The 24,305-nt window shown below is 44.9% G+C and overlaps 1 protein-coding gene across 1 annotated transcript; it reads right to left on the minus strand.

The window, feature by feature from the left end:
* Positions 1–8,705: 8,705 nt before the first annotated feature.
* On the minus strand, positions 8,706–23,283 carry WNT5A (Wnt family member 5A). The gene is made up of 5 exons (XM_068408625.1): positions 23,232–23,283; positions 19,672–19,805; positions 18,272–18,537; positions 13,140–13,432; positions 8,706–11,512 (listed from the first exon to the last, which is right to left on the minus strand). Exons 1-5 carry the CDS (start codon positions 23,235–23,237, stop codon positions 11,054–11,056), a joined length of 1,158 nt encoding a protein of 385 aa, XP_068264726.1. The 5' UTR covers positions 23,238–23,283; the 3' UTR covers positions 8,706–11,053.
* Positions 23,284–24,305: the final 1,022 nt, after the last annotated feature.

Here is a 24,305-nt window from a genome sequence, read left to right on the forward strand (position 1 = left end):
CTTCTGTAGCTTTTACCTTCACCCTCCCAGCTCAGCTCCCAGGGAAGGACAATGTCTCTGTGGCAGCGCAGGAAGGCAGCATGGCTGGAGGGGGGCTGTGGATCTCCTCGGGCTCTCCAGGAAAAGTGTCTATGCAAACCAAAGCTGCTGAGCACACAAATTCAGGGGCTGGTCAGGGTTTTGGGAGGTGGGTGAGTGAGAGCTTGGGTCATGCCAGGTGTCCCAGCCAGGACTGGTTTCAGCAAGGCCATGTCTGGCAAAAAACACGTGACTAGCACCAGAAAACAACCCCCATCCCTTAACGTGACTGACCTCTCATACAAAAAGCTTAATAGCATGTAGATATTTTAGGATATCAAGGTGCTCTCTTTGCTGTCAGTTACCATGCAAGATTGAAATAGCATAATTTGTCACTGGTTCGATGCCGCATAACACATCTGGAAGCAGGGTGTTGGCGGTATGCGTGTTATGCTCTCAGCGGGAGACGATTTGCTGGTAGAGATCATGACAGCACTGCTGGAGATGAAAACACCCAAAAAAGTGTCCATGACTGGCAAGTTTTATTTTGCAACATATGTTGAACTCTTGTCTGTGATGTGGCACAACTAGCTATCATATGATGTAAGTGCAACAGCACATATTTTAACATACAATACAATTGTCTGGGAGAAGTTAATACGGCTCCCCACTGCAACATGCATTACGTGATGACTGAGTCCTGAAAAGTGGTCTAGTCAACTCAAAACAGTGCTGTGAGCTGAAAGGGCTTCTTACAAGGCAGGATGCACTGGGCAGAAATTTCCAGAAGTGAACTGTAAATGGAAAACCTTTAAACAAACACAAATATTAACCAAACTGGATGCAGAATTACTAGTTTGGGTTGGGTCTCCTCAGAGTAATGAAGCAATTCCCTTAGAAATGCCTCTATATGTTCAGAGCCTACACTTAAGGCAGATTAGCCATGTTGTCATCTTATGTGAATACCAGTCTTTGCCTGGGAAAATTAATTAAGACCACACCAAAATTACTCCAGTGGAGTTCTCAACAGCGCTCGTAACCTCAGGGTTGCCGTTATAACAGCAAAAGGAACCAGCAAAATACAGACTGGTTTGCCAATGCTGTTTTACTGCAGAGCAAAAACATGGTTTATGAAAGTGAAATACACCAAGGAAATACATTGCTCAGCCCCCAGCGTGATGGTGCATTTCCTCAAGAAAAGAAAGTCCTTCTTCATCCCTTCCAACATGGAGCTTAGGAAAAAATCACATCTGACATGAGTCATCTCCTCATTCAGACATGAATTCAGTTTATCCTTGCTGGAAGGATGATCTAACCTCTACCTTCTCCAGACTTTCTCAACAGGGGATCCAGGCACAGGGCTAGAGAGGAGCTCAGTGACAGAGGTGAAAAGAGGAAGGAACAACATACACAAACACAAGAAAAGCGATAATTCTGGAGCTTTCCTCCAGGAAACCATGTGCCACTGCACAGCAACAAAAATAACCCAGGGGTTCCCTCTCTGCTCCGGCTCCCTGTGAGGAGCCACTATAAAGCTTTTAGAACATTTGCAGAGTTTGAGAGAAATGGTTTTTGTTTAACTTCAGCTACTTCAGAAATGCCTGGGGCCTGAAGAAACATATTTTTGGATTGCTCTTAAAGAACAGGCTGAACTTTGAAGTTTGGGGAATTTTTTTCAGATCAAATGTTAAACTAATAAACACCAACATGACAAATCGGTCTGAGTACTGGGAAAAAAAATTAACAATCACTAAAAAATCTTCTTGGATTAATTAATTGTGGCATATTGTTACTTATTCTAATACATTGATGGGTCTGGCACTTCAAGTCCTATAAGCCACTCTGCATAATGTGTTTTTGTCCTAACTAAGCATATTTGATGCTATTGCCCATTTGCCCCTACAAAATAAAAGGCATATCATCACCATTGAATAAATTTCAGATTGGGTAATAATGAGATCATGAATAACTAGTTTACTTATGGATCATTTAAGTTTAAGAAATGAGCACAGAAATTCAAAGCATCTGGAATCTAAATTACTTTTTTTGTACATGGCTTCTTTATAACAGAAGTTTCATCAATGCCACTGAATTTACCCTGCATTTTCTTGTTAATTGAGGTGCTTGACTAAAGTGTCCCGTATGACTCATTTATTCTTCATTGTATTGCAAGAAACGGCTGGATAAGGAAACCTTGATTCCATGAGAAGTCATGGGTCAGTCGGCTGCAAGCCACACACAGACTATTAACTACAGCTACGTGGTTGCAGAATCATCTGCTAACACTGTACAAACAGGAACAGTATCATGCCAGTATTGCCACATCCACATTTTTGTATTCTCGCCTCAATTTTCCTCACCCCATTTTCAGAAGAAAAAACATGATTCATTCTTAATAGGTGCCCTATTAAGTACTTAAAAAGCAATAAAGTAAAACAAAACCTTCCTCTATAATTACTGGTGAACAACAGTTTACTCACCGCTGTAGTTCCTTACTATCCCAGTGAAGTATAGAGGGAGAACTATTCAATATGCTTTCCTGTAGATTTCAGGGACATTTTTTCAGGAATCTGAGGACTGTAATGCTTCAGCAGCCCAGAAGTAGACCTACCAAGGACCACTGGAACAAGTTTGCTTCTCACAAGTTAGCTGATTTGTAAACAGAGGAAAAAAAAAAGAAAGAAAAGAAGGAAAAAAAAAAAAGACCACCTCGAGATTCTAGCCTATTCTCATTAACACAAGCCAAGTTAATTATACCAGGATATTCCTACTGCGTGATGGAGCTGAGATGGGAGTGTTCCTACTGAATTTAACCCCAGGGAATCCTACACCAGATTCACCTACCTTAAGCAGTCCCTGCAGAGGGCCAGATCCTCCACTGGCACTGATGGACAGGGTGCTTTGATTAACACCACAAGCTTCTGACCCAGAACATCAGCGCCCTGAGGAGGATTCCAGCAAACATCTGTTACCATTAAAGATCGCTGGTTGAGATCTACACCCAGAGAGGGCCAGGGCTGCGGGATTGCATAGTTCCTCTCTGAGGCTTAAACAGCACACAGATTTGAATGTTAGCAGAGCAACATTTAAGGAAATCGGCTTCAGAATCAGGAATGAGGAATGTGAAGCTATTCATTTAGTGGTTTCTCTAATGCTTCTCCATTTAATATTTGCAAATTTAATATTTACACATGCAAGCCTTAAAAATTATGTTACGAGGAACAGCTTCTGTACTTCTCATAATAAACAAACGACCAAAAATACATGGTATGTATAGCAGGGGTTTACAGCTGGGATCCTATATTACTTCTTAGAGCCACTTATCTAAGATCTAGTATCTATAAAAAGCCTCTCTGTTTGCTATTTACACAGGTGTCCTGGAGCATTATATAATCATGTAGCAGATCAACATAGCCTTAGGATCTCAAAGTATAATAAAAGTACATTAGGATCACGACACAGAGGGAAAGAGTTGGCTATCATTTGACACTGATCTTTTATTCCTTCCAGAAGTTCACCGAGACATGGAGCATAGATGTCTTCAGTTCTCCATGAGAATAAGGCGAAGAAAACACATCTTTTCCTAATCTTGCTCGCCTAGATTTTTTAAATGTAGAGTCAAGCTGGCTCCTCACATAAATGTTTAAATTTTCCCACTCTTATTTATGCTAAGTAGTTCCACTAAACATGGCAATTGATAGCCTACAGCAAGGTCCACAAGCCAGGGGTCTTGGTCTTACAAGATCTCTACTTTCAAGAGTCAGGCTTTAAAATAGTCAAGCCATAGTAACTTAAAGTATTCAAAATATACACCACCAAGAAGGACAGTAAGACATGAGAGATGACAGAGTCTGCACAAGGCATAGACTTTTCCACATATTCTCTAACCACAGAGAGGATCAGAAACTATATTACAAATTAAAGCAGATCTATGATAAAAATGCCCTCCAGAAAAGGCATATATCATCCCTTCCAAAAAAAAATTAATGTGATGTATTATCCATAAAATCCTCCTCAATGACTAATCTATCATTTCAGTCAGCCAGATCCTGAAGACACAGTTTGAATCTTAACAAGGTAACAACAAAATCCACTAGAATGTAAGAACAAGGGACATACTCCGTTCCTATTACATCTGGCTTCATTAGAGCTTATTCTGCTTTTAATCTGCTATAATAAAGACCTTACATTTGAGTAAAGATCTTAGAATTTGACGTGTTCATTAGACATATATATTGCATGCAAATGACATGGCAAAGGCAACACTAGTACATCAGACCTTGTACTTACTATGAATGAATTATGTCCTCCCTTCATTAAGTCCTCCTGTCATTCTTTTCCAAAGCATCTGTTACGCAGGATCTATACATGCTGCCTTGTTACAGGAGACATCATCAGGATGAAGAAACTTCCACCTCACATTCCCTAGGCTGTGTGCAGCTGCTGCTTATGCCAAGGTGTTGCATCCCCTCCCATAATTTATCAGCTATTCAGATTCCCACATATATTAGAAGGCTGTAGCAAAAAAAAAAAAATATTATATATGACACAATGCAAATCATGATACTTTTACGAGGTTAAAAAAAAAAACCACAAACTTATCACCTATTTTCAGGTACAAGCATGTCATCATGCATGCTGAGGATTGCCAGAGGTCATAACTAACAAGCATTCCATAAAATGCATGTAACTACCAAGGACTTGCTCCCAGGCTGCTATCATTAGCATTTGCCTAGTTGTATGTATATAAATCAAACAGCACTGTGGCTTAAAATGGACACACTATCTTTGACAGAAGTAACCATTTGCCTACTTGAGAACTATAGCAACACTAACTCTTAAAAAAAGTATTTGTTTGACACATCTTTCACTGGTCATTTTCTTTATAGTGGTTTTTTGGAGCTGTTTCTTTGGTTATGGTTTTACTTCTAGTTCATTAAGTCCTCAAACTTGATTTACTTACAAGCTCTTTACCCACAAATATACTATGTAAGATGAAAGTGTCATCAAGGGAATAGTTTTGTCCAGAAAGCATAAATGCAGAAATACACAGATCTTCAATTTTATATGAATGTCAGTCAACACCAATTAAGACTGCTAACAAAGTCAATGTATTTGCCCACCATAACTTGGTCTTTTCCCCATTTTCTTCAGATATTTACTAGTTCATGTCTTGCTGAGTAACAACTTTCTTTTTCATGCTGTGAATCGTATCACCCAAAGGAAAGCACAAAAATACAGCTGAACAGTATTTTACAGCATTAATGACCTCAGTCTCCCTGCCCCAAGTAATGGCCAGTTCAAGTTTGCTCAGGGATTACCCTTTACCCTCCAAGGTTGCCGATTTACAAAGCAAAGAGATACTTGAGAAGTCCTAAAACTATTTGCAGACCAAGCATTAGCTCTTCTGAAATCAACAGTCACGGAAAGTAAATCCCAGCCCATACTTGAGAAAGGCTGTGTAAAGATGCCATTCTCTTTATGAAAAACGACAGAAAAAGCTACCAGGAGATGGGCTTGCTTCCCTCATAGAAAGAAGAGGCAGAAAGCAGCAGCCAACCACATAATGACTGTCAAGCTGCAGCTGCTGCACTCTGCTAATTAACTGCCAGGGGAGAAGCAGGAGAACACCCTGAGCAGTGGGTGGTTCCTGAAAGTGGTCCTTGCAATGTAACCTGTCACTGCGGACCTGGGAGTCACCGGAGGAATGGCACAGAGATTATAATCTTGTATTGTGGGGACCATTTCCTTTGCTCAGGGTGTGCCTTCCAGAGAAGGACTTTAAAAAAAAATGTTCTTTTAAAAAATGGAATTTTGTAATGGGCTGCTTTATAAAAACAAAACAAAACAAAACAAAAGTAACCCATGCTATGAACTCCATACTACAGTTTGCATTTTTTAAATTCCTCACAACAGATCTGGAATAAATCAGCAATGGGTCAAACTGGTTCAGAAAGTGTTTGAATAACTGCCCATGGAGTGGCCAGGGGTTCTCCGTCAGCGGAGTATTTTGACTGCTGCCGTTCAATTACCATTTGAGAAAGCAGGACTGCTGGGAAAGACAACACAACGTAAACCAACATTGGCTATAAAAGCATACAGTGTACCAACATTCACACTGCACGGCCCGGGTTTCGGAGATGTTACCAGAACCAACTTCAAATCACACTGCTCAATGACATTCCTAGCCAGCAGTGTTCAATACAGACAAAGGTAAGAGGTCTTCAAGAAATCATGAGAGTCAAAAATATCTATTTTTATCTCTATAATAGAAACAGTAATTGACAAATCATTATTTTACATTTATAAAATATATGATGAGGAACATACTATATGCATTCTAGACTTTCTGTCTGCACTGGAAATCAACTGGGAAATTAGGAGGTATGGCATAGAAACATCACTACGAATATACTGTATTACTGCTTTTGCAGCTGCAGGCCCAGAATTTGTTTCACAATAATTCAGTTACCCATGTTTAAATAACCAGCCAGTAGAAGAAAGGCTGATATATTTCATATGCATTCTCTTTGAGCAGGGGGGCCTTCACGTCTGGTTGAAAAATGTCAGGCTCAGATGACACCGCCAAAGTCAGGAGAGATGCCTAACCATAACTAAAAGCAGAATTTGGCCAACACAATTGGAAAATACCAGCAGAGTATATACAAATGCACATACGCAACCTCATATAAGAGCAGAGCATGAGACAGATCAGATTTATTTTTAATCACACCTTTTAAAAAAACAAAATTTCATGTACAAACCCCTCACTGTGCTCCTACATGGTTCATTTATCGCGCTGCAACATAAACAGACATACCAGAGCCTGTAGTAGGGGAGAAAATTATCTTTTTTTTTTTTTCTTCCCCCCCTACCCCCGTTGAGGATTTTAAATACAGTTTGAAGAGCGACAGAACAGATCTGGCTTGTCTTCCAAACCTACTTCAATAATAGATAAGCAATTTGAAGACTACCACAGTCAACAAATGCATACATAACCCATACATGAATATTTATCTATATTTTTAAGAGCGCTTTATTTTGCCCCTTTGTTTTCCTAGTTTCCTCTAACACATAGTCCGGAAGAAAAAACTAGATGTCTTTCCTGATTCGGCAAAACTACCCTTTTACAATGAATATCCCAATGATTTAGATACCATTTCTCAAGAACCCTTACCCAAAGGAAGGCAGGCTTTCTGCCAGCTTCAGTACCAATTTGTAGTTGTTCTGTATCATTTTCAGAAGATCATTCTATCAAACACATCCTTAAGAAAGGAAGGTTTTTAACTTGTATTTTGCATGCAGTGCCAGACTTGAAGCTGCCATGCATTTCTTCAAGTTTCTTCCCTGTTCCTGGTACGCTCCCTGCTAACACTGAGGGCTTCAGTATTTTGATAAACCAGGGTGAAAATCATTATTGGCAAAGCCATAACTGAACACAAAGATTTGAAGAGATTACTAAAAATACAAGATTCTGAACCAGGGAATAACAGCATTTTTAACAAAATTAAACAGATAAACTTTGCTGCAAATTAAAAACAATTCTCTTGTATCTGAGCCCATAATGACTATTTTCAATACAGATATTTACTGCTGCCAATAAAGAAATTTTTTGGTAACTTTTCTGTTATTGGGAAGAGCTTGAAAACAATCCAGTCCAAAAAAATGCTGACTTTCCTAAATAGGGGCTGTGTTTTTGCAATAAAGAATACTGGTCAATATACAAGTGAAGGAAAACTGAACCAGATGTCAGTAATAGGACCACAGAACATTGCATTTGCCCAGAATCGCTATTTTAAACACACGATGTTGGTCTATTGGTTTGTGGGATAATACATTCTTGGCAGCCAGAAGGACTTTCGATATGTTAGAAGGTTATCCTTGAGCGGAAAAAAAAAAAAAAAAAAAAAAAAGCAGCAGCAGAGAGGTAGAGAAAGGCCGCTAATTCATCAAGCTCTCTATAGCAGAAAAAACCTGTGACTTACTCAGGAAATCAGTTCAAAGAAAAGCCAGTCTCAAAACAGAAGGCTTGTTTTTTACATTAATTTTCATTTTCTACTTTACTTTCTTACTACTAATACTTCATTGTACTTTGTCTTTTTTTCGAGGATTCTTCCCTCCACGCACGCTCAATTTCTAGGCAAGAAGTCTAAGGAAAAACTGGTGAGCTTTCACCTTGAAGTGCAAGTGCAGTCAGACTGATGGGTGGGGGAACCACACCACTGACCGCACATGCAACCCAAACCGCACAAATCCCTGTCCTGAAAACTCTTCATGTTGGAAACCTTTGCTCACATGAGGATCCTGCTGCCGTCACTGGGATTACTGAAGGAAGGTGTTCACAGGATCAGGCCCCACTGTCCCAGAATTACTACAAGCAGCCCTGGAAACCATATGCACACAAAGAACATTAACCCAGATCCATATCCATTGTCAATTAAGTACTTACCCATCTCTCAAATGCTTTCTAGTTCACAGATGCAGGGATTCGAGATTTTTTTTTTTTTCCCTTCAAGATGTACTTTGTATGTTTGGCGAACAACCACTTCCCTGTTTTACCACATAGTAAATTTAAAAATCAACTCTCTTCATTGTTTTAACAAACCCTCCTCTGAAAGATAATTAAAACCACTTCCCAATATACAACCAAAGTTTTATTTTTATAGTCTATCTTCCATTATGGCATAATCCTTTCTTTTTTTTTTTAAACCAGTGAAATATACAAATCACGCAAGACAGAAATATGTACATTAAATGTACAGAACAGAGGAAAGGACATAGAAGATTTACATATCTGAATGACAAGTAAAATATTTTACATTAAATACTGTTTTAATCGCTAGGATCATGAGATTCAGCTCTGCTCAGACAAGTCACTAAAAAGGAACAGGAGGTGATTCAGCAAATGAAAAAAAAATTATCGTGTTTTTTTTACAATAAAAACCAAAGTGACATATTCAATGAATTAGTGCTTTATTTATTTATCTTACTTTAAAGATATTCTTTGCAAACATCTGAAGATGAGGGGTAAATATGTCCTTGTACAATAAATTAAGAGCAATAAAGCGCCACTGAGAAGCCGATAAATGATCAAGATGAACTTAATGATACAGCTTAAAGGCTTGTGAAAAATGAAGGCTTTAGTACAACTAGGCTAAAGTGAAAGATTTTCCTCACTTGGTATTTGTAAAACCATTCTCTTTAACTTGTTGGATGGGACTGAGTTGGAAAGAGGCATCTGAACCAACAATGAAATCCTGTGCAAATACACAGCGGGGGTGGGGGGGGAACGCATATTGTTCAAATAGCAATTTCCATTTCAAAAGCTGAAAAGCAAGAGCCAAATGCAGCACATTTTACAGTGGGAAGGTGTCTCCTTTCAGCAATAATCAATAATGCCCTTAATGTGAGAGTGGAATAGAAGAGATCTCCAGACCAGTATCAATTCAAGTGCAGGGTGCTGCCTCTAACAACCACCCAAGAAACTCCTAAAGCTGGGAAGAGGCTTACTTCTTTGTGATTATCCTTAAAACTTTTGAATTATAAAAGTTTTTTAAAAATAATTAAAAAAAAAAAATAAAAAACACCAAAAGGTTAGAATCAATCTAAAAACCTGAAGAGATCTGAAAAAGAAAATGGGGGATGAACTGCCCCTGTAATTTAGAAGTTTTATTATTTCTTAAATCATTAAAATATATATGCACAAAAAGCTTTGAAATATCAGACACCAGCAGACCACCGTTCTCCCATATATATGTAACTGCTCAAGTATAGTCTGAACAGTTGTAATGTATATCTGCAATATATTATCTAAAGCATGTGTATTAAAGACATAGGATGATAAATTTGGTATTGCTGCAACATTTAATTGAACTATAATAACCAGTTAACGTTATTAAAATATGAAAGTATTGTCTCAAGTGAAAGCGTTCCCAAAATCTGCGAAAAAAATAAAAATCAATCATTCCAAGAGTGGATATCTAATGATTTATTTTCTCCCATAAAATTAGAGGAGTTATTTGTCAAGCTGTGTTTTGAAAGACAGCCAGCTATTACGCCATTTTTAAGGCATTTTCAAATTTGGGGAATTATGTTTTCTATGGGCTTTCCAGGCTGGGAGACCGAAACTGTTTGCAAGCACGCAGCTCCTCTCTGCCCGGCTACAGTGCTCCACGCAATCTGCACCTTGGCTGCTCTCCACGCTCGGTAGTAGTGAAGTACCGCTCTGTAAGATGAGACACTCAACCGTCACAATTAGCTAGTAAGGCCACATTCTGCCTTGAGGAGTATCTTTATTATTCATCAAGGCAGATTTTTTCTTTTTTTTTTTGGTCTTGTTAGGTTCTGGAAGCAGACACGGTGACCCAGGAATAGCACAGTTGAAGCCTTTATGATCCTTTGCTCTTCACCCTCCGATGACATCGCGCACTTAAGCGGGCACATTCAGATATGCAACTGACACTGCACTTTGTGATTAATATACCACCCCTTATTTGCAGAGCCCTAAATGTACTGAACAGCTTTATATACCCTATTCTGATAACTTCTAGTGTCTGAAACTAAGTGTCATGGACAGGTCTGCGTGTTCCTCACATCCATAAAGATTGTTCTAACATCCCAAGCACATTACATGGTTGCTCTGCCTACTGCACATGTATTACGTCCCATGGGACTAAATTAGGATATGTTGGATTTTCCCCTCAAACTACTCTATTGTTTTTAAGAAAAGTAAATTTTTTTTTTTAACTTTGTAAAATAAATATTCTCAGGTTCTCCCCCATTATTGCCAAAAATATAAGCCGCACACAGTTCTGGGATGGATGCAGGGAGGGTTTCCAGGCACTTTTCTTTGCAACAGTTATATTTTTCTTTTTTCTTTTTCCTTTCCCTCGCCCTTTTTTTTTTTTTTTTTTTTGAAAGACGACCACAACTCGTTAGACTCTATAAATAAAGTGGAGATAGTCCTGTGGAAAGGGAAAGAGGCCTGCACCCCTTGCTGGCAGGTGGCTGCAGTTCCTCCCACCTCGTCCGTCCCCTATTTGCACACAAATTGGTCCACAATCTCTGTGCACAACTTGCATTTCACGTAGCAGCACCAGTGGAACTTGCAGTGGCAGCGCTCCCGCTGCACCGTCTTGAACTGGTCGTACCCCCGGCCGCAGCACATGAGTTCGCAGCCATCCATGCCCTCCGAGGTCTTATTGCAAAGGCGGCCCTGGGTGCCCAGGGACCCGGTGCTCTCGTTGCGCACGCAGTAGTCAGGGCTGGGATCGATGTAGACCAGGTCGTGGATGGTGGGTGCGTTGAAGCGGCTGTTCACTTGCACCAGCTTTCCCCGGCTGTTGAGTTTCATGGCAGCAGCACTATCGTATTTCTCCTTCAGGGCATCGCCTACCTTGCGGAAATCGGCAAGCTGCAGCCAACAGGTCTTCAGGCTACAGGAACCAGAGACACCGTGGCACTTACAGGCCACGTCAGCCAGGTTGTACACAGTCTGGAGAAGCCGGGGAGAGAAAGCAAAAAGGATGATGAAAGATTAGCATGGCTGTGAAAGCATTTATTCCCCTCAGTCCCTGCCCCTGTCGCATTCCCACTCGCCCCTCCACAATATTCGCCTTAGCATTCTCTTCCCTGCTGCAATACGCTGGGGAGGAAGAGCCCCAGCACCGAGCAGACACACGTGCACCCCCAGCACCGAGCAGACACACATGCACCCCCAGCACCCCCGTTAAGCGGGAGGAGGAGGGGAGTGCTCTCGCCAGCCTCTCCCCACCGCAGAGCCAGCCGCAACAGCTCACACACAGCCCAGACAGCAGCATCAGTCAGGCTGCACTCAAATTTTAGGAATTTGCTCTCACGCCAGCAAAGGATTTTGCTGTTTCATTGAGAAATGTAAAACATCCCTTTATTTTCTATCTGAGTTACTCTCTCTATTGATCTCTGCTTGAGGCTGCAATTAGGGAAAGAGTTAAGATTCCTCTTGCTCCTGGCTCAGCTGCAGCTGATTGTCTACTCTTGGCTCAGCATCCTCCTCCTATCCTAAATACTGCTCTGCAAGGGAGACTTCATCCAAGAAGAAACCCCCAAACACCTATGGGTGGGAGACAGCTACATAGCAATATCCTCTTTACAAAGCTTTGGCAGGGAAATATCAGTCATTTGCCCTGTACAAACAGAAATAAGAGTCAGTGTTGACACTGCCCCAAAAATCCTGGGGTCTGACACATTAGATGATACTGTAGACAACATCCACCCAGCAGTTACAGAAAAGTCTTAACGCTGCCAAATGGCACCACAAAGATGAGGCTGAGGAAGGAAAAAACTGCTCGAGTATCTGTATGCAACTGTGAAAGTGTCATTTTTCTTCTTGCTAATAGTAAATTGGCCTGTCCATTGCTTTCAGACACCCTCCTCTCCCATTTAAATACTATTAATTTTCAATTATCTTTCATCCTTCTTCACCTTAGAACACAAGTGTAAAGTCTCCAGCCGACTATTTCTGGCACTTCAAGCTCTAGGAAAATAATGATTTTGGCTCTTCGTATTCAGACTATTAAAAAAAGAAGAAGTTTACACCCATTCATTTAAGGCATTTTCAAGATTAAAGAAACCATAAAGACATGTTTAACCACAGAAGACCATGTTTTCTAATAATATGGAGAGGCTTTTCACATCCTCTTAAAGCAGAATAAAAAGAGAGGCAGAACAACCCCACGGCACAATTCCAGCCTGGGAAGCCCAGCGCGTCCCTCTCCCCTCCAATGCATGCTGTCCTAGTTGGAAATAAAAACTAATAAAATTCTGTTCCACAGAAAATCCACAACAAGCTGGGTACTTTTAATAAACAATATGGAGGAGAACACAACACACTTCGGTCCCAAACCTCTCCCATGGGGAAGGCAATAGGCCTGTCAGACAACCAGGAGTAACACAAATTCGTACACTCTCCACCCACCTATACCCGGTATTTGCTGTTTTCTTGTTTTGTGCATCGAAATGGAGACAAGCCTTGGTGGCTGGTCACCGCCCAGCGCTGCCCCATGTCCCACTGAGGCATGTCTTTCCCCAAAAGGAGGAACATGGACAGGGCCAGGGGGACGTGCTGTTTCGTAGCCACTTACTCTTCTCCCGGCCTCATTGTTGTGCAGGTTCATCATGATGCGGGCGCTCTCGTAGGAGCCTCTCTGGTAAACTCTCTCGCGCTCCCGGGCGTCAACGAATTCCTTGGCGAAACGGTATCCATATTCAATGTTATCCCCACAGCCACCCCAAAGCCAGTCCCGGGGTAAGTCCTTGGGCCGCGCTGCTCGGCTGCAGCCGCAGGAGGAAAGCTCGCCCTCCCGGCAGGCACGGCTCATGGCGTTGACCACCCCAGCCGCGCTCACCGCGTAGGTGAACGCTGTCTCCCGGCTGCCTGCGTGGAAAGATAAGCAGTGTTAGGGGAGAGCCCAAGTGCACCACTCCCTGCTTGCTGATGAGCCAGGAGGGCAAAGGCTCTCCAGGAGCCACCATAATTCATTCACCTACTAAAAGGTAGAGTAACCCTCAACCATGCTCCTCAGAACATCTTCACTCAAAAAAAACTCAAGCAAAACCAATTCAATTAGAGCACACAAGGTGTTTGTGAAGACCAGGAGTCACTTCTCATTCGTGCTGGTGAAAACTAGAACGAGGAAGTGAGGAGGAGGTGAATCAGGGCTGGAGCACGATGCCAGCGGGGCCAAAGCAACCGTGCCTGCGTGTGAGGGACAGAAAGGGAAAAAGACTCCCTTGTCTTTCAGAAAAAACAAATGTTAAATACAACTTTTAAAAGTCTGGTTCTTAAATTACTACTTCTCAAATATGATTTATGCACTTCACCCACTTGTTCCAATTTATTTAAAGTTTAGCATTTTACAAAGCCTCCCGGTATCAAAAGAAATGCACAGCAGAAGAACACACAACTTTTCACCCTACGCATAAGCCAGGCACTTCTGTAGGAGGCTATTTAAAACTAACGACAACCTGCGCTGTTTAGTATCCACCATTCCACCTCATGGCAAGTGAGTCCACGGACAATCATCTTTACAAATTACAGGGAAGAAAAAACCCTTGGCACAAGGAGTCCTTGAAGGTTTTCTCCTGCATCTGGTACCCTTAAATGGAAATTGAAAACCTCGAGTTTCAAACTTTTGGAAGAAAAAGTTAAAATACCCACAATGCAAGACATGGCCACATACCATGCCCTTGACAGTATCTAATCTCACCTTTATTTAGAGCCTGACTTCCCTGTTGCTTTTCCAAGGATTCCACAAGTTCTGACTACAACTAGAAAAGCTTTCAAACAAACAACAAAAAAACCCACAAAACTTGCACCAGAGAGCCTACTTGAAGTTTGCTTTTCATCTTAAGAGACAGCATCCCAATGGCTCTTTTCCAAGAAAGATTCCCAGAATGACTGAGAATAGACTATATAGTTCTTTTATTTTCAATTTATATGAGTTAAGTTTTATTCCTAATCTTTAGTCAAATCAATAGATCAAGCTAGTTTTCAATCTCGATTTTACAAGATTTTTCTTAGGGAACAGCATGGGCCTTTGTAAAATTAGGGCTTTAAGAGGTTACGTTTTGGACATGTCATATGTATTTAGGCAGCAACATTTTGAGGCAGAAACTCTTTATACAAGACCTACCATAACAGGTCAAATCTAATAGGAGCTTTCAAGCTCTTCTGGAACACAAATAATTTGCAGTCTGGTCCATATTTAACATCAAGATGACACCATGCTCAGAGCAGCTTTGTTAATATAATAGCTGTCATCCACTGGATTAATTTTAGTAATGGATGCTGGTTTTAAATGGGCAAAATCAAAAGTCTTATGTCGGGAAAGACAAAATTTAAGGAAGATGAGAAGCATTTCGCTCCCTTACTTACAATGGTCTATTCTCACAGACACCTGCTCCTGGAAGTACTTGCATGAATTATGGGTATAAAGGGTTACAGGAGTAGCCTTTTCAGTTAAAAAAAGATTTGGCTTTATGCGGTGAGTTATGCCTTGCATTTACTGCAAACTATAGCAGGGGGAACCTCATAGAGATTTTAATGTTCCCATTTGTTCTGTAACACACATTTTTGGATTAATTCCTTAAGCAAAATTTCTACTAGATTGAGAAGAAAGAAACGTGGTCTGCTTCGGACCACAGAACTCGCCTCTTCCGTTCCATTTTATTCTTTTCCATGTTTAGTTTGCTCATGCTTTCACATGGTTAACTATGCTGTTTATTGCAGGAGTTAAACTCATAAAGCTGACTTTTTTTGACTAGTTTTCATTATTATCCTGGAGCACATTTTAAAGAACTTACTCTAGTGGGAAGGAGAAGGAAAGGCTGAGGTACAGAAAGGAGAGTCGCCCCTCAAGTTCCCTCCTTGAACATTTAGGCAAATTATAAAATAGCATCAGCTGCTGAAGGAGATTTCAAGCCCTCGCAGGTTGCAAGCCAACACTGCCTCGAGTCATCGACCCCAGGAACACATTAAGAGTGATGGTTCCACATGGATGAGTTACTCTGAGGGTTTTTTCTTTCTTTTTTTTTTTTTTTTTTAAGTCTTTAGGCACAACTGTGCTTTCCTTCACTGTCAAACATATCTGTCTTTTCCCACAGTCCAGCGTTTCTCTCTATTGTAGCCATGGCAAGGAAACACACATTCCAAACACGTTCAAGTCCCCTCTCGCCCATATATATAAAACATAGAAATGGAACTGTTCAATATACATACACTGTAGGAAGCCACCCACAGAGCAAGGAGCTGAGCTTTACACTTGATACGAATAAGTCTGCAAGAACAGAACAATTTTTTTTTATACCTGAACATAAGATACAAAATGTTCTTTGTCTTGTATTTTAAAAGCATTCAACATCAGGCAGCAGGCATGAATAAACTGGACCCAACTACATCGAACTGTTTGGGGAGGATTCAGTTATTTTATTTTAAGTTAGCACTTCTTAGCTGTTTGGAAAGCCCAAGGACAGCCAGCCCTGGGCCAGCCACAAAGCCAGGAGATGGTTCAAGGCAGTGAAGGCAGAAAGGACGATGGCCTGACTTGGGAACCAGCAGCAAAGGAAAGCAGCAGCGAACAAAAGCCCTAAAATTTTACAGTTCAATAAGCCACAGAGCAACTTTCCAAACCCAACGCTAGGTTTATTTGTACAGCTTTAGCTAACTTTGCAGGATAAACCCTGGAAGAAAGACTGTCCATTTATACACTGGGGTAATTACCATGCTGTCAGTCAGTGCTTTGCCTAGGCACTCCTCTATGCACAGCCAGTGACAGCACGTCCTTAGCTCAGATGACAAAATCCTCCCAAACTATGTGCATTCAGATGCTGACTACCAGCTTCTCACATCGGTGAGAGTAAGGAGTATCCGACAGTCCCTGACGAGACAGGGTACGGCGGGCTGAAGTAAAATTGAATCAGGCTTTAAATGTACCCATTTTTCTTTCCACTCAGAACAGCAACTGGTCATTACCGAAGGTCAGCATGAAATAATACAACTATTACCCACAACACCTATCCTGTTCTCAGTGAACACACTCTTTAGGCTCTCTGACTCTTGAATATGGCTATTAACCTTGCTTCCATCTGCAATTAGAATAAGTGGCTTAATTACATGATGAATTGCTGTGTAGACATCAGCTAATAAAGCCATATTCAGCAGAAGGGTGCGGCAAAGTTATTTAACTTGAAAGAAACCACCTTTAAATAGATCTGTCATACTTGGGGAGGGCAGAAACATCTATTCCAGAGACAGACACCACAGTTCACGGACCCGATCCTGTATCTTTTTTCACACCAGTAGTCTTCTTGAGCTAATTTTTACTTTCTTGGGTAATAAATAAGGGCTGAAGGATGAAGGCCCAAATTCCAAACAGATTATTTTTCTGACATTTGTTAGATTATTAGAACAGATAGGTCTACAGACGAAGTTTTATTTCATTTTTCATGTTCTTTTAGACTTTTGCTTGGGTAGGGTAAAAAAACACAAAGTCTATGGCGGGGGGGGTAATTGTGTGCTTGCAAAAAACCTAGGGAAGGTAGTTCATCTAAAATCAGCTGTTCCAATTAGGTACTTTTATGCAATAGTTTTTTTCTATTTGTCTGGCAATCTCCAAATAAAAATTTCTTTTAACAAAAATTGAGACCAAATGTTAATTGATGTATTCCTTCAACCTTAACTGGACTTAGCCTCTGTACAGATAAAGCTAGCTTGAGTCTGATTTTAAAACTTTATTTTTTTAAAGCAGGACAAAAAAACACTTACATAAAAGCTTTACTTTACATCTCCAACTACAAAGCACTGCTGAGTTTGTTAGTGTACTGATCACTACATAAAAGATCACAACTGTCACCCAGGGAAATACCCATTTTTCAGTTGCTTACACAGAATCAGCAACCTAACTTGGGAAAGTCAGAGGAAGGTTTCACAATGGACCCAGTTCAGCAGCACTGGTTAAAATTTTGCCAAGGACTGTAAAATATGATGAGGTCCTTAAATGACAGGAAAGGCAAGCAGCACGTGAGCACTGGAGAAGCACATTTCAAAGAGGATCTGATAGGGAAAGGGTTGGGTGCCCACCAAATTGTGATGTTAAACAGGAATCTGTCTCTCTTACCAGCTATATGATTACATTAAATGAGAGTTACAAGGACAATGACACATTTTGTCCTGATAGAACTGATTTCATAAAGATTACCCAGCTACATTATTTTTCACATAAACTTACCTTTCTCAAAAAGAGAAAAAAGTTACCATATCTGCAAACAAGCAAGAAGGAATTGCCTATAAACACTGATAGACAGAGCAGCAATTTTCAGTTAACCTCCAGACCAAGAGCAATTTATTATGCAGCTGCTAACTTTGGAACTAGACATGGGCATCTTTACTTTTACAAGATGCTGCTGTTTTTAATTCTCTTAGGTTGCCTTCATTTTGTCTCAGGTTTTCTAAAAGGAGATTTCAGGGCCGCATTGTCCTTTCTCCTCTATTCGCATATGCAAATACATATTCCTACTTTGTTTTCCGAGACACATGGCTGGACAGCGGTGGGAAATCACCTTCAGCTAAAAATAATTCAACTCCTTTGCCAACTTTTAAAAACACTTGATTGGATGCAGTACTCAGTAAGAACCTGGCAAGAGTTTCAAGTGCAGAACAGTATGTGCCATACATATCCTTAGACAAGAGTTTAATCATAAAGATGTTGCTTCCTACCTATCTGCATGACTCTGCCAAAAACAGAGTTGTTGTCCACAGTGCTGCAATTCCATCTTCTATGTCTGAACTGATACTGGCACTCCTTAATGCCCGTCTTTGCACCCTCTCCAATGAACTGCATATGGTCCTGATACAATTGGCAGAGTTTCTTCTGTCCTTGGGAAAGCCCTGCTAGCTGGCTACATAGTGGCTGGGCTCCTATTATATATACCTCTGACATCTGAACAGGGTTCATGGGGTTCATAGGGTTCATCCCTAAAGACCTGCATAAAGAAAGATTTGCATTAATAAAGAGAAGACTCAAAAAAAAAAAAAAGTCATCTATAAATCCCAAACAGAACTGTATCTTATACACGAGTATACAACTCCTGGTTTTGCTAATAGGTGAGAAAAAAAAAAAAAACACTTAAAACCTCTTAAATATGAAACTTTTGTTTTAAAGACATTTTATCACCATACATTAGGGACTGAAGTAAGACGCAGACTTGGAAGACTTGCATCTAGGCAGTCCTTTACCAACTTAAATGGACGCAGTAAAAACAATAGAAGCTCCAAACAACTGCAAGGCCAGAAAAATAAATAAAGCAAAAATGAAAAAAAAAAAACCCAAACCCCAATTTATTTTAACACACATTTCAGATTTAAGTCTGGATTTTTCAATCTGTTCTACCATAAACAAATAGGGAAACCTTTAACGAGCCAGAAGTTAAAAACTTGCTACAGACCACTTCCAGCTTCTTCTGAACAACACACAAAAACACAGAGGCAAGTATATTCATTGTAAACAAAATCAACTTTGTTTTCTTAATTCTTAAAGTGCTCTTCACATAATACATTTCAATTAAAAAGTGGCCATTAATGCGAAAAGGATCACTTGAAATAGCAGAGAAACATCTACTTCAAGAACTCCCCACAGCGTACACTATACAGAAACAGATAATTTGCCAAAGCAGAAATTTAAATGTACTTCTTTGTAACAAAATACATTTATAAACATTTAAGTTACAGAAAAGTTCAAACAGAAACTTTAATAAAAGTTTTTACTTGTAAATCAGCATTCTCTCTTATATACGCAATATTTCTCATCTAAGGGTATTGAAGTGACTCTTGTTTCAAGAGAGGCAATTCTAGTAATTTAAGGGTGATAAATCCAGAGAGAATCTACTTTACAGCATTCTAAAAACTGAATTTTACAACACAAGATGTTGCACTCTTACACTTATTCGAGAGATCCATTCATTTTACTACACAACGTATTACAACTAAAACATTACTCCCCTGCTGTCTCATGTTCATGCAGTACTCCCTCAGAAACAAAGTACATAAGAAGTAAATCGACATTTAATCAAGCAAATCTTGATACCCCCTTTTAAAATCAGTCGATACAAGATGCTTACCACCACGAGCTGGCTTCTATTACAACCTGGGTAAAAGAGGAGAAAATGGCCAGAGCCACTATGAGGTACTGAGAAGCCATTGTACTGCCAACTGTCCCCAAAGCACCTCCTTGGATTAATACTGCAGTGGATTTCTAGAGGGGGGAGAAAAAGGATCAGATTGTTTATTGCTGCTCAGACCATTTTCGAGCATTCAAGTTTAAACAACGGAAGTACCCCTTTTAACTTGACTCTGACTCGCCTGCCCTTCTCCCCTCCGAGGCTTCGGTGCCAGACAGAGGCACGTCGCGGCTCCCGCTCCACCGGGCAAAACCCACCCACGCACCCCCACCCCCCGCGGACACCGCCTTCCCGGGGCGGCCGCAGCACCGACCCGCGCCCGCCTGTCCTTCTGCCCCGGCCCCGCCGCTCCCCGCACCCCGCCCGCCGCGGGACGGGACCGCTGCTCCGGACACGGGGTCCCCATCCCCGCACCCCGCCCGGCCATCCCCGCTGCCCCGGGGCTACAGGCGACCCGCGGGCCGGGCATTACCCCATCGCTCCCCGCTCCGGAGCCAGCATCGTGGACGCGAAACGCTGCCGGCTGGCTAAAGGCGGCTTCAGGTTTGCAAAGCGACCCGAGCGGGAAGGGGGGGGACGCCGGTGCCACGAGGGCGTCGGTGCCGCGGGGGGGGCCCCGGCGGCTCCCACACGGGGACGATGCGGGCGGTTCTCGCGCTTCCCCGCCGGCCGGGGAAGGCGCTCCCCGCTGCCCCCTACACCATCTCGCCGCAGCCTCCGTGCTGTGCCGCCGCCCGCTCTCCGCAATCGCCGAGGCAGCCCCGAGCTCCGCGCTGGGGACGCGGTGACAGCCCCGACGGCAGCCCCTAGGCCCCGCCGGGATCGCTACCGGCCCGGGGAGGTACCAGGAGCGACAAGGAGCGGCTCCGCGTCCCGACCCGGCCCCTGCAACAACCAGGCTGCTGTCTTGGAAGTCAAACGCTTCCCTCGACAGGTCCCACGATCACCGTCTGCGTCCTCACACGGGACTCTTTAACTCGCTAACCAGTGCCAGGCACGGTTTTTTATTTCCCCTCCCCTCGGAAGGGGAAAAAAAAAAAAAGAAAAAAAAAAAGACATTTCGACACTTGGGGGCTCCCTATTCATTCTCAAAAAGCCCTTAATGCTGAATTGAAGGTGCTCTTAATTCTAATTTATTTCTGTTTGCGAAGGGTCGGGAGGAGAGGACCGATCGCAGCGCCGCGGCGGGAAGTCGGGCTGACGCGAAACCTGCCCGGACACACGCGGGGAACTGCAGTCTGCGTGGGGGCCCGCACGCGTGTGCCCGCGGAGCGCCGCGCCGCTCACCGCCACCGCGCCGGGGGCGAAGCCTCCCCGCGCCCCTGGCCGCCTCCTGCAGGTTAAATACCTCCTGCCCGGGGGGGAGCCCCCCAGTTCCTCACTGGTACCATCTGGTATCACCGGGGGTGGGTGAATGGGGGCCGGTCTCCAGCAGCAGAAAAGAGCCCGTCTCTTTTAGATGGGATAAATTCCGGGAAAGATGCGAAAGCCGTGGGCACATTAAGCAAAGGACGAGGCGAGGGAAGGTGTGCGAGGAGCTCGCTGCAACACCCAAAAGCCAACGTGTTGGGGTTTTTTCTTTCATCTGTTAGTTCTTAAAATAATAACAGCAATAATAATAATAACAAAGAAGTGCCATGGAACTGCCCGAGGCCTGAGGAGTTTGGAGACGCCGGTGCCCAAGCGGTACCCCAACAGAGGTGCAGCTGCCCGGCCCACCAGCCAGCCCGCTGCACGCCGAGCTGCCCCGGCGGGGCGAGCGGCAGGGGCCCGCCGGGCGCGGAGTGAGCCGGGGCACCGCGGGAAGGGGGACGGCGCCCCCGCTGCGAGACCCGCTGCCCCGTTCAAAGGGCCCGGATGCCCCCTCGGGCCTGCCCAGCGCCGCAGCCAGTGCAGCATCGGACCGGAGCCCCGGAGCCCTCGAGCCCCGGCCCGGCGGCCCCCGGGGAGCTGTGCCTCCCCGCTCCCAACAGGGGGCGGCCTCGGCCGCCGCAGCCCCGGGAGGCGACGGGGACGGGTGGCTGCTGCCCCTCCGACGGCACCTCCCGTTCCTCATCATCGCTTTTATCGCCCTCCTCGTCCTCCTGACACGGCGCTGCGCGGCGAGGCGGGAGGAGGCACCTGCGGCCGGGGGCACGGGCGGGGGCCCAGCCCCTCCAGCCCGTCCCTTTTGCACGCAGCGGCTGACAAGCTGTCATCAAAAACAACACAAAAAAGCCAACAACAACAAAAAAAGCAAGACTCGCCGGCAGCATGGCAGCATTGGCTATCAGGAGTATGAGGCACCATTTTCAACTTTGTAGGGCCGCGGAGATTGCTTTTTGGTGTTTAATGCACCCCATGCGGAGCCCGCGCTCTTTGCTGAGATGAAAAGGGAGACTTTTACAGATCCTGCAGCCGCGGGATCGCCTGTGATCCTGTTTTACACGGGGTGTCTGGAAAGCCTGCGAAGGCATCTGGTTTTCTGGGAGCACTACCTGCGGGAAGGCGGCATCCAGAGCCTCGGCTCCGGGGGGCTGTAAACCGTGGCGGCCTCCGCGGGAGTCGCAGCGGCTCTGCGGGGAACGCCCCGGCCTCCCCCTGCTCCCCGCTGCGGCTTTACATCCATTTTGGACGGGCGAGGCCAGGTTTCACGTTTACAGAGAAAGGCACTCACTGGGTCCCCAGCCCAGCTCCCTCCTCCCAGAGAGCCGGAGGGGGGGTGTTTGCCGGGGGGTTTAAGGCGCATCTCCGTCCTCCCCTCCGCGCCCGCTCCGGCCGGGGAAAAGCCTCGCTTCCTCGGCCCAACTGAACTCTCCGTGACCCTCCGAGCGCAACCGATTTACCATACAATTGACAATTAAAAACAAACAAACAAAAAGCCAACAGCCTTTCCAACATGGAGTCCTCGCAGCGCCAAGGGGACCCCGAGGAGCCGCGCTCCTCCGCTCTGACCCAGGCGGGACCCTCTGCAGATGCAGAGTGATAATCTCCAGAAACTTAGAATAAAATTAAAAAGGAGGGGCGGGGGGGGGGGCTGACTCCAAGTCCTCCGCTGGCCCCCAGCCAGCTCTCCTTAAAGGTACAGGCCACCATTAGCGCCGACGTTGAGCTCCTCCATAGCGATCTTCCCGGGGAAAGTTTGGGAAGTTTGGAAAGATGTCTTTAAACTCGCGTTAGGAGCCGCTGCCAGAAAGATGCACCGGGAGGCGGCGGGCAGAGCGAGACCAGCAAGTGTCCCTGCGGCGGGCAGCCTCTCTCCGGGGGGGAAATTTAAAAAGAGCAGGAAAAAAAAAAAATAAAGGAGCTTTTTTCCAAGCGGGGAGCAGCGCTCTCCGCGGTGGGTGAGAGCGGAGAGGTGGGAGCGCACGGCGGTAGCGCGGGGAGAAGAGGGCCGTCCCGCGGCCGGGACCGCGCCCGCGCAGGGCCGCGCCCCGCCAAGGTGCTGCCCACCCTGCGCCGCGCGCCCGCGGCGGCAGCCCCCTGCCGCGCGGAACCCCCTGCGTCCCGCGCGGACTCACCTCCATTGCCGCGGAATCACCGAGCGAGAGCAGCCAAGTAATCCAAGCAGAGCAGGAGGGGAAAGGGCGAGGCGAAAGTAAAATCCTGGATCGCAGGAGCCGGGCGGTATCCTCCCAAGCAGCGGACGGCGGCGGCTGCTGGGGGAGCGCGGGGGCCCGCGGAGCTGGCGGGGGGCGGCGGGCGAGCAGTCGCTCCGTCCGGCGCGGGCTGAGCGTGTCCGACTGCGGAGCGGGGCACCAGTGCAGCCTTCTTTCCAAGGTCCATCAGCAATCGCAGTAATTAGGGCTTTCCACCACCAGAAGAAGGAGGCAAAAAAAAAAAAGGCAAAAAAAAAAAAAAAAGCCAACCCAACACACGCACACAGCGCCCGTGGGCGTGATTGTGCGGAAGCAAATAAAAATCTTCACAAGCGGCAGCGAAAGCGCCGCGGGCGATGATCCGTCCCACCAGCCCAGGTGGTGCCGCCGCGGGGCTCCCACCCGGCCCCCGGCAGCGCTCGGGCCGCCGGCGCGCCCCCTCCGCGGCTCGGCGCGGACCGGGCAAGGGGGGACGAGTGGAGCCGAGCGGGCGCAGGGGTTCCCCCCTGCCCGCCCGCCCCCCCCCTTCACTTGCTTAAAGGCTTGGCGGTGCGGAGCCGGGAGTCCGCGGCTGCAGAGCCATCCTGGGGCTGGCTCCCTCCATTTTACACAGAGAAGAAAAAGCCAAAAAAGAAAAAAAAAACCAGCCCAACTGAAAAAGAAGTTTCTGCACAGCCGGGGAAGGGGGAGGGGGGGCCTTGTGCACGCGTGTGTCTGTCTTACGGGGCGACTGATCCTGCAAGGCGAGTAGGGGCAGGGGGAGGGGAGAAGTCCGGGGGCTTCAGGAGCTGCGGCTCCCCCAATCCGTCGCTGGCAAAGGCACCCAGCGCCGGGGAGCAAGTTACGCGCGGGAGAGCGAGCCGGAGCGGACGGCGTCGCGCTGCAGCCGAGCCTTCCTCCTCAGGGCTCTGCCCCCCGCCCGCTGCAGCCGGCCCGTCTCCCCCCCGTGTCTCTCCCTCACTCCTCTTCACCCCGCTGCTTAAAGCTGTTTTTAAA

Source organism: Nyctibius grandis, chromosome 10 (genome assembly GCF_013368605.1).
Source record: "Nyctibius grandis isolate bNycGra1 chromosome 10, bNycGra1.pri, whole genome shotgun sequence".
NCBI lineage: Eukaryota > Metazoa > Chordata > Aves > Nyctibiiformes > Nyctibiidae > Nyctibius > Nyctibius grandis.

Excerpts from the sequence above, each read along its gene's own strand:
- WNT5A (XM_068408625.1), bottom strand. Across the intron at positions 18,538-19,671 it reads ATAGAAGCCAGCTCGTGGTG|GTCTTTAGGGATGAACCCTA; the intron begins GTAAGCATCTTG and ends TTCTTTATGCAG. Across the intron at positions 13,433-18,271 it reads TGGCAGAGTCATGCAGATAG|GCAGCCGGGAGACAGCGTTC; the intron begins GTAGGAAGCAAC and ends CTTTCCACGCAG.